The sequence below is a fragment of the Bos javanicus genome, chromosome 27, assembly GCF_032452875.1.
Source record: "Bos javanicus breed banteng chromosome 27, ARS-OSU_banteng_1.0, whole genome shotgun sequence".
NCBI lineage: Eukaryota > Metazoa > Chordata > Mammalia > Artiodactyla > Bovidae > Bos > Bos javanicus.
In genome coordinates, this window is record NC_083894.1 from 38,182,086 (window position 1) to 38,197,756 (window position 15,671).

General features: G+C 51.0%; 1 protein-coding gene across 3 annotated transcripts in view; it reads right to left on the reverse strand.

Moving 5' to 3' along the window:
• Positions 1 to 15,671, reverse strand: part of SH2D4A (SH2 domain containing 4A) — a 74,143-nt gene that overhangs the window by 45,603 nt on the left and 12,869 nt on the right. For all 3 annotated transcript variants that reach the window (XR_009734090.1, XM_061404648.1, XM_061404647.1), the window contains 2 exons: positions 11,303 to 11,462; positions 9,874 to 10,045 (listed from right to left, as the gene is read on the reverse strand). Coding sequence is in view for 2 of the 3 variants with exons in the window: in XM_061404648.1 (XP_061260632.1) it covers positions 9,874 to 10,045; positions 11,303 to 11,462 (332 nt within the window). In the remaining variant the exon portion in view is untranslated. The remainder of the gene's footprint in view (positions 1 to 9,873; positions 10,046 to 11,302; positions 11,463 to 15,671) is intronic.

Below are 15,671 nucleotides of genomic sequence, written 5' to 3' on the forward strand. Positions count from 1 at the left end.
GTGTGGTGCGTGGGCTTAGTTGCTCCTCCATATGTGGTATCTTCCCAGGTCAGGGATTGAACCCATGTCTCCTGCTTGGCAGGGGCACTCTTTCCCACTGGGCCAGGGAAGTCCTACTTTTCACTCTCAACAGAAAGCCTGTGCCACAGAGAACCCCAAACTTTGGGTGCCAGACAACAGTGCCTCAAGATGGATGAGAGTCCAAAAGTGAAAACCAAGCATTTTCTTTTCCATCCTGTCCAAGTGGTATGATTGCAACACCTTGTTTCTGAGTCTCTCCTTTATGAAGACAAGCAACTGAAATCCAGCTTCAGAGAATTACTGGTGACCGAGCAGACAGCAAGCTTAACAACTTTGCTCTGGGAGGGACGAGGGAGGTAAGGAAGAAGGGAAACCTGAGAGGAAGCCTTTCATCGCGTCTGAACATCATCTTACAGGTACTGCTTCACTGCGCCCTACTGAAGGGAACATCACCTACGAGCCAGAGAAACACCTCAAAACACAACTGGATGCCACACCTTTCAAGGCCAACTTTACAATCAAAGCGCACATTTTAGAGGCATGTTTTTTTCATCGGTTGCTTTACTGAAATGACAGGTGCAAAAGCAGGTACCAGAACCTTGGGCAGTGTGGGAGGGGTGTGTGTGTGTGTGTGTGTGTGTGTGCGTGTGCGTGCGTGCGTGCGCATACTAGGAGTGGAAAGGCAAGCAGTCTCATCTCCAGCTCCATGTGGTTAAAGAAGATACAACATATGACAGGGAAGAGTCCTGCTCAAGGATTTTTATAATATGCTAGCTTCAAGATCTTTTTCTGTTTTTTTGGAATGCTTTGAATTCCAGATGTTTGTTTTAATTTTTTTACAATCTCCTGTTTTGCAATATAGTCCACTTTGAAGGCCATTTCTGTAAAAACAAGTAATTCTCTGGAAATAAAATCTATAAGTGAGCAGATAGCTTTATTCGAGGTCCTCTCTGGGGCAAGGACAGTCAGTCTACTGATGGAGAGTCAGTCCCCAGCCTACAAATCACCCGACGCAGACACACACAAGGGCTTATCTTTGAATTAGCGCCCCAGCCACCCCTCTCCCGACCACATTCAGACCTGTCCTGCTCCCTCCCATATTCTCCCGCAGGAAGGGGTTACACATTGACTGCTTCGGGGGGATGGGAGGCTGTCAACACAGGGGGTCCCTAAGGGTCTCTCTGCTCAGCAGAGGGGTGCTCCTGGTTCTACCTAAACTCCCCCGGGGAGGGTACCTGTTCACACAGTACTTCTCCTGCCATTTTCTCGGGCTCCAATTAAGTCCCCATCAGACTTGTCTCTGCCTGAGAACAGCCTCCGCTTCCCAACCTGCCTGTCTCAGAACCTGGCTGGGTGACAGCTAAGTTCTGATATTTATCATCACCTCCCGCTCAGCGACAGACTCTGAGCAATGCTGGAGCGTTTGCTGTCCTCCACCAAGAACCACAACACTCTCACTAAATGTTAAGCAGACCATCAGTCTGCGTCTCCCAAGTGCTGTCACCACTGCCAAGAACAAGGGGAGGGCAGGTATTCTGCCGAAGGCAACAGCTTTCGAATACATGCCAGGCAGTCAGCCCTGATCTAGGCATCTTTTCTGCCTCCTCCTCAACTGCGCAAGCCACACAGCCTCTGCCTGCCTCCACCCTCTCCTCTGAAAAATCACAAGGACCACAGCTGTGCTCGTGGTGAGAGCAGCATCTTATAACTGAAGGACTTCAGGGGACAATTCTTGCTGCTTCCATGAGATAAGACTAGGAAAGCATCTGCATACATTTTTTTCAGCTTCTTTTGTAAAGAAACAATATTGCTAATTTAATCCCTATTTTATGGCGGGAACTGATTCCGCTAGAGGGACAGAGCTGCTTCAAAGGGGGCCCATTCCCAGACCAGCAGTCTTCTACTGTGTCAGCTCTACAGTTTCAAGAAATCTGGTACTTAATCAGCCAGTCTTACTTTTGGCCATCCATTTATTAAAATGAAAAATTTAAGTTTACATAAATATATTCTTAAAAAACGTTTTTAAAAAGATTATCTTGAGTGATAGAGATACTGGACCCCAAGTTTTCTAAATCCTGAAGCAGAGATTAAACAACTCTTCTCAAATCCCCCACATATGCTTCTTGCTTCCCTGGTGGCTCAGTTGGTAAAGGATCTGCTTGCAATGTAGGAGACCCAGGTTCGATTCCTGGGTCGGGAAGATCCCCTGGAGAAGGAAATGGCAACCCACTCCAGTACTCTTGCCGGGAGAATCCCATGGACTGTAGCCTGCCAGGCTCCTCTGTCCATGGGGTCCCAAGAGTCGGACACGACTCAGCGACTAAACCACCACCACCAAATGTAAGGGTGAAGCAGACAGTCTCCACCCTCAGAACTGAGGCAAACCTTTCATTGTTCTAGAAGACACCTCCTTGGATAAAGCCGTTTGCAGATGAAGATATAAAATAAAGCACTGTTTCATTGGTACAGAACAGTCCAGTTGTAGACCTAAAGATTGGGCTGTTCACTGCTCTGGTTCCATGAAAGGAAGGGTACAGGTCTCTACATTTTTTATATGTAAGGAGATTAACTAGGCCCAGGTAGGCCAAGATATACGGGTTTGAGTCTGGGGGTGGAGGGCTGTGGGGAAAAGCTCAGAATACGACAGCCAGTTGACTAGGGAGCACGTAATTTGTACTTTATTTCCAGACAGGAGGCCGGGTTAACCTCACCCTCTACTGCTGGGTCTGGACCTCACATCCCTGCCCAATTCCCACTCAGATGTGAACATCCAGTCCCGGTGACATGATTTACCCAGTGAAACTGCATAGAAACCCTCTGTAACAGCTGCAGAGACCTGAGAAGATAGTCACATTCAGGCCACACAGGCACGAGAGTTGTTTAGGATCATGAGTATTTAGAGCTAGAAGGAAACTCTCGCGGACTCCTCTCCGCAAACAGAGCATCTGCGGACAGGGCACAAGGATGAAGGGGCCCTGGCTGCCGGAAGGAGAGCTGTGATGCATTAGTGATGTCTGTGCAGACAGGGCACAAAAGAGGAAGGGGCCCTGGCTGCGGGAAAGACAGCTGCGATCCATTAGTGATGTCTGTGTGGACAGGGCACAAAAGAGGAAGGGGCCGTGGCTCCGGGAAGGAGAGCTGTGATCCATTAGTGATGCCTGTGCAGATAGGGCACAAAAGAGGAAGGAGCCCTGGCTTCGATCCATTAGTGATGTCTATGCAGACAGGGCACAAAAGAGGAAGAGGCCCTGGCTCTGGGGAGGAGAGCTGTGATCCATTAGTGATGTCTGTGCAGGTGCAGGCGTAGGAGCAGTCTTGTGCTCCGTGGCGACAGACCATTTAAACGCCTCTCAATTGGATCTGCATATTTTTCCCTCAGAGTGTGCCCAGACAGTCACTTGTGTCCAACTCTTTGCCACCCCATGGACTGTAGCCTGCCAGGCTCCTCTGTCCATAGGATTCTCTGGGCAAGAATACTGGAGTCGGGTGCCAGCTCCTCCTCCAGAGGATCCCTCAGAGGGTAAGCATTTCAAAAACATCTCATGTTCTAATCCATTCTTGTGCATTTAAAAAAAATTTTCAGAGTCTTAATTTTTAAATTTACTTGTAATCTTTAAATTTGTAAATTTGTAGCAATGAGGTAATTTTCTAAAAGGAAATTTGTTATGGGTGAACTTGATTTCATAAAAATCAAACGTAAACATCTGTATTTACACCCAAAATATCCGAAGTAGACTAGTCAGTCATTATAAAATGTACTATGTGATGCTATTAAATAACTGGTCAATACAAATGTATATTAGTTTATATAGATTTATAAATGGGTGAATAGATAGGGAGGCAGGTCAGATGGATGGATAAATGGATAGATAGCTTTTGGATGATTAACACATGCTCCTATAGTTAAAAAAAAAATCATTGCTAACAAAGATAAATACTACATGTCTGACTCTTTGTGACCCCGTGGACTGTAGCCTACCAGGCTCCTCTGTCCATGGAATTTACCAGGCAAGAACACAGGACTGGGTTGCCATTTCCTTCTCCAGGGGATCCTCCCGACCCAGGGATCGAACCTGGATCTCCCGCATTGCAAGCAGACGCTTTACCATCTGAGCCACCAGTGATTTGGATACATTTTCATTAAAAAGTTATATTTTTCAAATACTGGGGGGAAGAAGCCTCTCACTTTACAGATAAGGAAAAACAGAATCCTGCAGACACAGAGTGAGGATGAAAGCCCCGGTCTTCTGGGTCATTTACCGTGTTTGCTCTCATTATGCTTCCACAGCACAAAAGTCTCCTCCAAGTCCACAACCCCTTATGAACAATAATGAAATCCAACCAGTTCTGAATGTATGCAACTTATCCTCAGGAGAAAACGTGACTTGGACTACCATGAGGCCGTTTACAGTATTTACCGTCACTGATCAGAGTGTAACTAAGCCCTGCTGGTGGAGAAGGCGATGGCACCCCACTCCAGTACTCTTGACGGAGGAGCCTGGTGGGCTGCAGTCCATGGGGTCGCTAAGAGTTGGACACGACTGAGTGACTTCACTTTCACTTTTCACTTTCATGCATTGGAGAAGGAAATGGCAACCCACTCCAGTGTTCTTGCCTGGAGAATCCCAGGGACGGGGGAGCCTGGTGGGCTGCCATCTCTGGGGTCGCACAGAGTCGGACACGACTGAAGTGACTTAGCAGCAGCAGCAGCAAGCCCTACTGGGGATACTACACATTACACTGTATAGACACAGCATTTCTTTTATAAAGTCTGAAAAAATCTGAAATCTAAAACGCATCTGGCCCAGGGGTTTGGATAATGGAGGGCAGGCCAGTACTGCTGAGCCCTCCACCTTCAGGGTGTGGTGGGCAGTGAAAATCAAAAGACACTCAGTTGTGTCCGACTCTTTGCGACCCCACGGACTATACAGCCCATGGAATTCTCCAGGCCAGAATACTGGAGTGGGTAGCCTTTCCCTCCTCCAGGGGATCTTCCCAATTCAGGGATCGAACCCAGGTCTCCCACACTGAAGGTGGATTCTTTACCAGCTGAGCCACCAGGGAAGGAAAGGTATGCTTTTAATTTCTGGGGCTCAAAAAAAGGCAGGTGTTTTTAATTCCTGGGGCTTCCCTGGTGGCTCAGTGGTAAAGAATCTGCCTGCCAATGCAGGAGGCGTGAGTTCGATCCCTGGGTTGGGAAGATCCCCTGGAGGAAGAAATGGCAACCCAGCCCAGTATTCTTGCCTGGAGAATCCCATGGATGGAGGAGCCCGGCGGGCTACAGTCCATGGAGTCGCCAAAGAGTTGGTCACAACTTAGCGACGGAACAACAACAATTTTTAATCTCCAGTTTTTACAGAGGAGAAAATGGAGGCTCCAAGAGGTTCTGAGATTTGTCTGCCAGCCCTCGGGAGAAGCTGGGTCACACAGACTCAGCGCTGCCAGGCGCAGGGCAGACACTAAGCAGTCTGGCTGAGGCAGCAGCAGGGCTGGGATGTAAGCTGTGGGGATGCCGCCTCGATCCCCTCTCCACTCCCTGCTCACTCCCTCCCCTCTCTCTTTCTCCCTGTTTTCTTACAGAAGAAAGTCTACTGTTTAATTTGAAAGCCAGCAACATCTGGATCTAAAGCATTCCTGCTTTAGGAGGGAAAAAAGCAAAACCTTGAATCCCCAGGGTGTGATGGTGAGGGTGCAGCCGGTTCCTCCCCAGCAGAAGAGAGGGCCAGGCCCCGCCTCTAACACAGGCCCCACCCAGCCACGGGCCAGCCCCCTCCACTCCAAGAACACACCTGGTTTTACATCCCAGACGGCGGCTCTGAGGATGGAGTGGGATCCTGAAACCAAGTCCTCTGGCAGCTGTCCAGGGACACCTGTACGTAAAGGGTCAAATTCCTGGCCCCAGCCACGACTGCCCCAGCTACCAGCACAAAAGCAAGCCTGTCTTTTCACTGAAGAATATCCCGGGCTCCTGGCTACACCCTTAGGATGTTCTGCTTTCGCCTCTTGGCATCCTCTTAAGGTGATTTCATCTTATTCAAAATATTAGTGGGTAAAGAGAGCAGATGGGGTTTCTCTGGTGGCTTAGAAGGTAAAGAACCCACCTGCAATGCAGGAGACTCAGGTTCGATCCCTGGATTTCGAAGATTCCTCTGGAGGAGGAAATAGCAATCCACTCCAGTATTCTTGCTGCAAGAATCCCATGGATAGAGGAGCTTGGCGGGCTACAGTCCATGGGGTCGCAAAGAGCTGGACACAACTGAGCAACTAACGCTTTCATTTTCAAAGAGAGTGGATAACGAAGGATTAACAGTGGGATTTGCCCTGAGTCCTACAGGGGCCCAAAGGGGCCCCAGACTATATGTCTACCACAATGTCTCCCACCTCCATACTTTCATAAGACAATCAGAGCAGAGCTGAAAAGGCACCAGCTGGTACAAATGCAGAGACCCAGTCCACTCCTGTTGTTCAGTCGCTAAGTTGTGTCCGACTCTTTGTGACTTCATGGACTGCAGCACACCAGGCTTCCCTGTCCTCCACTGTCTCCCGGAGTTTGCTCAGATTCTTGTCCATTGAGTCGGTGATGCCATCCAACCATCTCATCCTCTGTCGTCCCCTTCTCCTGCTGTCTTCAGTCTTTCCCAGCATCAGGTCTTTTCCAGTGAGTCAGCTCTTCTAAGCCAGGTGGCCAAAGATTGGAGCTTTTTATGATTCTGGAAAATCGACTGTTCTTTAAAGCCTCCCATGGTTATTCAGATAAGCATTATGATCACAAACTTCAATAAAAATGCTTGATAGTTTTTCTTTTCATAATACATTTTAGGCCTTGTGTAGACAATGAAATTTTAAAGACATGACAATATCCTTTTATTGATAGACACTATGGTTAAATTTATATATTTTCTTGGGCTCCAAAGTCACTGCAGACAGAGACTGCAGCCATGAAATTAAAAGACGATTGCTCCTTAGAAGAAAAGCTATGAGAAACCTAGATGGTATATTAAAAAGCAGAGACATCACTTTGTCAACAAAGGTTCCTATAGTCAGAGCTATGATTTTTCCAGAAGTCATGTACAGATGTGAAAGCTGAACCACAAAAAAGGCTGAGCACCAAAGAACTGATGCTTTCAAATTGTGGTGCTGGAGAAGACTCTTCAGAGGCCCTTAGACTGCAAGATTAAATAAGTCAGTCCTAAAGGAAATCAACCCTGAATATTCACTGGAAGGACTGATGCTGAAGCTTCAATAATTTGGCCACCTGATGCAAAGAGCCAACTCATTGGAAAAGACCCTGATTCTGGGAAAGATTGAAGGCAAAAGGAGAAGAGGGTGGCAGAGGATGAGATGGTTAAATAGCAACACTCACTCAATGGACATGAATCTGAGAGAACTCTGGGAGACAGTGAAGGACAGGGAAGCCTGGTGTGATGCAGTTCATGGGATCACAAAGAGTCGGACACGACTTTAGTGACTGAACAACAATGGTTAGTTATGGCTGCAACACAGAAATCTTTACAGCGAAAGTCTGGACTGCATTTTGGAAACATGCATTGTGTCAGCTTCTCACCAGAGTTCTTTCCCAAGGAGCAGATCTGGAGAAGACAACGAATCTGTACATTGGAATTATGATGGGAGTGGGAGTTAAGTCAGATATAGGAAAACGAGGACTTTCAGAGATTCGGGGGCAGATTAGTCTCTTCGGGCGTTAGTCTGTGGATGTGCGCACAGAAATCATACTCATGTCATAAAATGAAATAATTCCACAAGAAAAAGCTTTGCAAACTTTAAATCAAAATGTGTGTATTTTATTCTTTTATATAAAATCAGCTTCCTGATTTTATATAAAAAATCAGACGGCTTTTTATATAAAAAGTTTTATATAAAAAATCCTGGCGGCTCAGATGGTAAGGAATCCGCCTGCAATGCAGGAGATCGGGGTTCAATCCCTGGGTGGGGAAGATATGCTGGAGAAAGAAATGGCAACCCACTCCAGTATTCCTGCTTGGAGAGTCCCATGGACAGAGGAGCCTGATGGGCTTACAGTCCACGGGTTGCAAAGAGTCAGACACGACTTAGCAACTAAGCACACATATAAAATTAACTTACATCTCCACCTCAAGGAGCATGAGAAATCCTTGATGTTTCTAAACCAGACTCAGACTAGTCTTTACGGCTAATGCATTCTGACGTATGGCAGAAACCAGCACAAGATGGTAAAGCAATTATCCTTCATTAAAAAGACAAACAAACAAACCAGCAACTCCTCCAGCATTTGGTTCGTGTTTGTGCTGATGACACCCTCATGCCCCTAGGCGTCCAAGCTTGGAAACCTGTGCTAGAGACCTCTATCTGATGCAAGAATGCAAGACCTACTCTGATGCAAGAATGGTCAGTTCCTCTGAAAACAAATCTGCTCAGGTCAGCCCCTTGCTCAGAAATCACTGACAACTGGCAACTGTTCTTGCACAACAGGTCGCCCCCAAGACCCTCCCCATCTGGCCCCACCCGCCCTTCACTCCATCCCTGCCTCTGCACGCCAGCCACCCCAGCCACACAGCCCTGCCCAGCGGTCTCTCTGCTGGAACCTCCAGCCCCAGGCACCCTGTGCGGTCACCTCCAGCTCCGAGTCCCCTGTAGAGCCATTCTGCCCTCCCCACCCCACCCCCACCCCCGGTGATGCTCACGTCCCCAGGCTAAGAGCACAGAAACACACCCCGGTCCCTGGACCACTGCTTCCGCTTGAAATGACACTTTATGTGAAGTCTCTCTTGCTTCCTCAGTTATGAAGTCCACAATGGCAATGATCCCATTTTTACTCCTATGGTGTAATCTCAGTCCTGGTACATAACGGTACTTGTTCATTGAACGAGTAAATCAATCCATCTTGGGGTCTTCTCCTCCATGTACCCCCCAGCCCCGCTCAACATCCTCCAAGAAGTAAAGAGCACACCCAGAACCAGAGGGCCGGAGCTCTCACAGAAGCCAGGCCGATGCAAATCCCCTGCTAGCTTCCGGGTAATTAAGTTCTTGGCAGAAGAAATAACTTCATCATCTAGTTTTATTATTCTTCCAAACCACAATCCCAGAAGCAAATTGCATTTGAGCTCTTGTAAATGACCTGACACCTCAGAGAATTCATTCTAGCTCCGAGGACAGAGCTCTTGTTGTGTGGAGGCCAACGGCTGTTCCACAAACCAGGCAGACCCTATGAAACCAACGGGCCCTGACGCTTCGTCCTCAAAAGGGGTCAGGTCAGCCCCTTGCTCAAAAATCATTGACAACTGCCAACCATTCTTGCACAACAGGTCACCCACAAGACCCTCCCTGTCTGGCCCCATCCACCCTTCACTCCATCATTGGGGTGAAGCGGGGGGGACTCATGAGGACACAGTCTAGATCCCGGAGGAGCCGGTGTTCCAGGCCCAGCAAACCGCAGCCTTAACCGCCAGACCTGGCCCTGCCGCCCTGGTGAGGGGAGCTGGCTGCGGTGTGCGCACGCCAGTCCTGGAGGCCACGGGACCAGGAGCTCTGCCGTCCACCAGCCAGCCCTTCGAGAAAGACCCTGCTGACCCATTACAGAAAAATGTAACAGGAAAATAATAACCCTGGGGATGTCTTAACAATGCACAGTTTTCTATTTAGAGTTCTCTCCTCACAACATCTCCCATGAGAAAGGGGGCTCTATGTTGTTTGTGAGGAAGCAGGTAAGTCCATCCCCCTAAGGAATAACCGCAGGGCCTTCAAGGCAGGAGGAACCTTTTCCAGAAAAGCCCCTTTAGGATCCCGATGCCCCGGGGCCCCGACACCTCTGTCTCCCTGTCGTGAAGTTCCGCATGGTTTAGAGACATGACTCACGGGCGCTTTCTGCTCTGCGAGGGGTGCAGCCGGCCCACAGCCTCGGCCCGGCGTCCCCGCCTCTGCCACCTTGTCGCCCACATTCCCGGTCTCCCCGGCACCGGGCGCCCGCCCCTCGGAGGATGGCAGCTTTGATTTCGAGCTGCTGCTGAGCTCTCCAGGCTGAGCTTTTCTGAGGAGAAACAAACGTGGAATTATCAAAACACATCCTGCAGTAAAGACAGCTTTCCCCCAAGTGGATGTCTACGTTCAAACGACGTGAACGGTGTTGATGCCAGGCTGAGCCCTTGTGAAGTATTTAAAGACATTAACCAAGTCCTCACAGCAGCCCTGGGGGCAGGGTGCGGTTACCCTGGCTTTGCTGTAAGAGGCTCAGGATAACCGTTATCCCGCATCCAAGGCCTGGCAGTGGCCAGGACTGGAATCCAGGCCTGCCCGGCTCCCGCATGAGAAGCTGAACAGCCTTCCTTCTGTTCGGGAATAGAGCAGACAGCCTTCGCGTCCTCAGCAGCACAGAGTCCCTTTTTTTTTTTCCCTGTGTGCCCACCTACGGCTGTGAAGTCACAGCCCTGAGGCATGGGACAGAGGCCCCCTGTCTGCTCCCGTTTCTCCTCTCATGCAGGGCTGCCCACACTCGGGGGCGGGGGGCCCAGAAGCCACCCTAGCACCCGGCAGAGGCGACCCATGCCCTGCCCCGTGTCTGCCACCCGTGACCTCCCTGTGTCTGCAGTGATTATGTCACTTCCTCACTCAGCACCTCCTCACTGTCCACAGAATGAGATCCAGAGTCCTAAATCTGGCCTTCAAGGCATGAGAGAGCACCCCCCCATCACCCACATGCACCCCAAACATGCAGAAGGATTCACCATACACTCTGTCGAGGGGTCCTGATGGCCTCCTGCCTGCCTTCTCCCACCTGACCTCCTGCAGCTGGAAAACCACTTACCTTTCCAGGTTCTCCCCCGGGATCAGGATGGGAGCCCCCAGGCTGGCCTGAGTCACAGCACACACAGCCCGCGTGGCCGCCTGTATCTCCTCCTGGACTGCAAGCTCCCGGACCGTCCCTGAGCACCCAGCATGGACAGACCCCCTGGGGACTGCTCTCCTCAGCGGCCGCCCGGGAGCCTGCAGCCCGAGGGGGTCGCGGAGCCGCACTCACTCCCACGACTGTGCTGCTCTTGCTCAACGTTAGGGAAGCCCAGGGTCACTGGGGAACCACATCCACAGCGTCCCGGGGGATGCAGAACAGCCAACGTGGTGGCCTCGTGAGTGAAGGGGGTTCCCCGGAATTGAAAGGGAGAACTTTCCAGAAACTGGATGCCACCGCGTGCCCTCGAGGCCCACCTGGCCCTCCCGAAGGCTCTATCAGCCAAGAAGCACGGCGGCCCCTCGGCCTGGCTGGGCCCCCCCCGGCCCCGTGGGTCCACACCTGAGCTCCGGCGTCTCCTGCTCGGCCTTCAGCCTCGCCCTCTCCGCGAGGATCTCATCACAGATCACGTCGTAGGGTTTGTCCAGGTGATGTTCACCCATCACCCAGACCCAGACCTCATTGTCGGCTCCCAGCTTCCAGTGAACGGATCTGCCGTTGTCTGCAAGCAAAACAAGGATCTGGTTTGAACAAGTATCTTCAGCCGTGGGTTAGGAGGTTTTCCACCGTTCAAGTATTTAAAGATCAGATGAAGCGAAGCACGTCCAACATGCTCTGAGCAAGCAGCCCCTTCCAGGGCGGTGGCTGGAATGTCTGTTTCAAAGCATGATGAGTGTGGGTTCTGCACGTGCCTTTTTTATAAGTCAAGACCCAAGATGGGAAGACCACTGTCTGCGTTATCTCTAGGGTAACAGAGCCAACATCAGACCCCTGAACCTCTGAAGCCTAAGAATCTCCCTGCAACCCAGCTGTTCTAGGGCATGGCGCATCCACCATATTCCTAGGACTCACTGCTGGGTCCAAGGCATGCGTTTTAGAGTCAGACCAGCTTTGCTTTAAACCCTAGCCCTGTTATTTAGCTGTATGACTTGGACAAATCATTTAATCTCCCTAAGCCTCAGTTTCTTGTCCACACAATGGGAACCCTAATGTCTGCTCCAGAGGACAGCCGTGGTGGGAGACAGCCGTGGGGCAGGTCCCCGGGGTGTCTGACACACGACGTGCTCAGCAGAGGCGGGTACAACCACTCCTCTGTGTTGTTGACGGCCGTGGCAGCTGAGAGACTCACACCAGCTGTGAGAGACGACACGCCCGGAGTGAGACATGGGGAAGCTCCTAGAATAACGCTGTTCCCTGCTGATCGCAGGGGCTGTGTTTACCTTCTAATTCCTGTTCCTCAAATGGGCACATCAGGCTTCCTGACACCCGGGACAGTGGTCATCCCCTGGAGAAGTCGGGGGGCGGGCAGTCCTAAGTCTGAAGGATATTGAGGGGGCAGGGAGGAGGAGTCAGTCTGTGCTCACAGGTGGACGCAGGTATGAGGGAAGGTCAGTCCTGGGTGGGCCCTGGCTGGGGAGGCCAGGTCAGCTGTGGCTCATTGAGGAGATGCACACAGGTTCCTTCACCATGGGATGCTGGCATCTCTCACAAAGTCCCCATACTGCCTGCTCTGGGGCAGCTAAGAATGTTCCCACTGTGTCCACCTCTCCGTCTTCACCTAACAACCCTCTGTCAACAGTTCTGGCAGCAGGAGGAAGGTGGCTGGAGATGGCGCAGCCGAGAACCAGGGGAGGTAGGAGGGGCCCAGGGGTCCCTGCAGCCCCTCTTGGGACAGCAACACACGCTGCCCCCAAACCATGTCTAAGAGCATAACACAGGGCACGCGGGGGCCATAACTCCTGTTGGGGGAGGACATGCTCCAGGGGAGAGGAATCCAGAAACCCTACGAACACAGGAGGGGCTGAGAACAAAGGGGAGGGACAGTGCCCCCGTATCTCTAAGATGGTGGGGGAGGCGTAAAGAGACGGCGGCTCTGGGGCAAGAAGGAAGGGGGTTATTGGACGTGTCAGATAGCAGCCCTGACAGGAGTCTCTGCTCTGACGGCCCCTCTCCTTTGGGGCAAAGACACTGGGGTCCTCGGGGGTCCATAAAGTTCCCCGAACCCAGCGAGGGGGTCATTCTAGTAAAGGGAGTGTCGGCCTGGCGCCCCTGGCTTCATGCCAAGACAGGGAGGGCTGTCTCCCACGACGTTCCCATGGTGTCCCTAAGGCTGCGGGGTGCAGAGCTGGGTGCTGCGGGGTGCATGGGGTGAGACACTCTCCTGCAGGTCACCAGGGCCTGGGAGAGGAGGACAGGGCAGCTGGTCACCGACTTGATGAACTTCACCACCTGTCTACTTCGTGCCAGGCCCTGAGGTGGACGTGCTGCAGACACTTGCAAACAAGACAGACAGTCCCAGCTCTCAGGGACTCAGGTTTCAGCTAAAGGAGGCAGGCGCTGGACCACTAGTTAATTACGAAAATAGCACGACTGAGACAATGACGATGTTAGTCACTCAGCTGTGTCCGACTCTTGGGACCCCTTGGACCTGCCAGGCTCCTCTGTCCATGGGATTCTCCAGGCAAGAATACTGGAGTGGGTTGCTATGGCCTTCTCCAGGGGATCTTCCCAAGCCAGGGATCAAATCTGGGTCTCCTGCATTGCAGGCAGATGCTTTACCGTCTGAGCCACCTGGTTGAGGAGGGGTGTTAAAGTGCTAATGATGGGGTTGGGTGGGCAGGGCACATACTCTGTGACCAGGCGAGATTACATCCAATGAGGGCGATGGGGTCGGGTGGGCAGGGCACATACTCTGTGACCAGGCGAGATTACGTCCAACGAGGACTCAGAGAAGGCAGGGAGCTTCGAAAGGACAGAGAAGAAATAAGACGTTCCTGGCGTTCAGCTGGGGAGGCTGGGTATGGAATTTAGACAGAGAACAGAGTGGGTTTGGTGCTGGACAGGAGGAACAGTGTGACAGAAGCCCAGGGATGGGAACTGGCGAGGGGTCACGTGGAACCAGGGTCTCTGCCAGAGCTGACGAGGCTTGAGAAGCCGACTGGTCGTGGGCTGAGGTCACAAGGGGAGTGGGGGCCCGCCTGGCACAGGCCCCAGATGCCCGGTGAAGAGGTTTACGTGGAGGGCCTGTGTGGCATAACTCCAGAACGCTGTATGAAAATCCCAGTGTTTACGGCACTTTACTTCTCCAGTCCGAGTTTCCTCTTTGATAAAACAGAGGCAATGAGTCTGAACTCACAGACAAGTGCTCAAAAGGATTAATTTCATGTTCTTGGTCTGAGGGACCAACCAAGAGCCCACAACTGTCAGACACGAACCACAAAACTCCCAGCAGAGAGCACAGGCAAAACACCCTCTGACATAAATCCTAACTATTTTCCTAGCTCGGTCTCCCAAGGCAAAAGAAAGAAAAGCAAAAATAAACAAATGGGACCTAACCAAACTTAGAAGCTTTTGCACAGCAAAGGAAAACCATCAACAAAATGAAAAGACAACCTATGGATCGGGAGAAAATATTTGCAAACAATGTGACCAACGAGGTTTAATTTCCAAATTAAACAGCTCATACAGCTCAATACCAAAAACTACACAAAACAAAAAACACCCAATCAAAATGTGAGCAGAGAACCTAAACAGATGTTTTTCTGAAGAAAACATACATACATGGCCAACAAGCACATGAAGAGATGCTCAACATCACCAGTTATTACAGAAATGCAAATCAAAACTACAATAAGGTATCAGCTCACACTGGTCAGAACAGCCATCATCAAAAAGATTACAAATAATAAATGGTGAGAGGGTGTGGAGGAAGGGAAACCCACCGACACTGCTGGTGGGAACCAAAGTTGGTGCAACCACTTTGGAAAACAGTATGGAGGTTCCTTAAAAAACTAAAGCTACCATATGACCCAGAAACCCCACTCCTGGGCATATAGGTGACTCCCACCGACCCTGGGCTGCAGTGTCCACGTGCTGCCTGAACTCGCAATGCCCAAGGAACTGTCCACCACTCTGGCCGCTCCTCGTGGTCACTCACCTCTGACCCAGAAACCAGAGGACAAATGCCTGGCCGGCAGGGCCTCAGGGATTTGGGTGCTACGGCCACGTTCCTTCTGATGGGTGGCCACGCCAGGTCTGCCGTGAAATATGTAGAGCATCACCGAGGCTGTTAGTAACCCTACTCAGCCACAAGGAAATTGAGGCTCAGGGAGGGTAAGTTCCTTGTCTGGGATTGTAGAGCTGGTGCAATGGAACCAGAATTCCTTACCTGACTGTGAGGCAGTAAAACCTGTGTTTAGAGTCACCTCTGATGCACTGTCCAAACTGAAATACCTTTGAGAGAAAAAAAAGGAAACCCACCAACAGGAAAGGCAGGAAATGAATGTTTGCAGGGCTCTGCTGAGCGAGCGGGGTACGGGGTCACTGTCTTGGCCCTGCAGAGCAGGAGAGCGCCAGCCCCACGTTTCAGTGAAGACCAAGGCCCAGTCCTGGGCTTCCCTGGTGGCTCAGCAGTAAAGAATCTGCCTGCAATATAGGAGCCAGAGGACATGCGCGTTCGATCCCTTGGTCGGGAAGATCCCCTGGAGGAGGGCATGGCAACGAACCCCAGTATTTGTGCCTGGAGAATCCCCAGGGACAGAGGAGCCTGAGGGCTACAGTCCATAGCGTCACAAAAGAATCGGACACGACTGAAGCAATTCAGCACAATAAGGCCCAGTCCTATGGGGACTTCCCTGAAGGTAGTGCAGGTAATAATTCTGCGAGTCTGTGTTTTAAACCTTTGAAAATATTTATTCTAGAGACAAAAGGG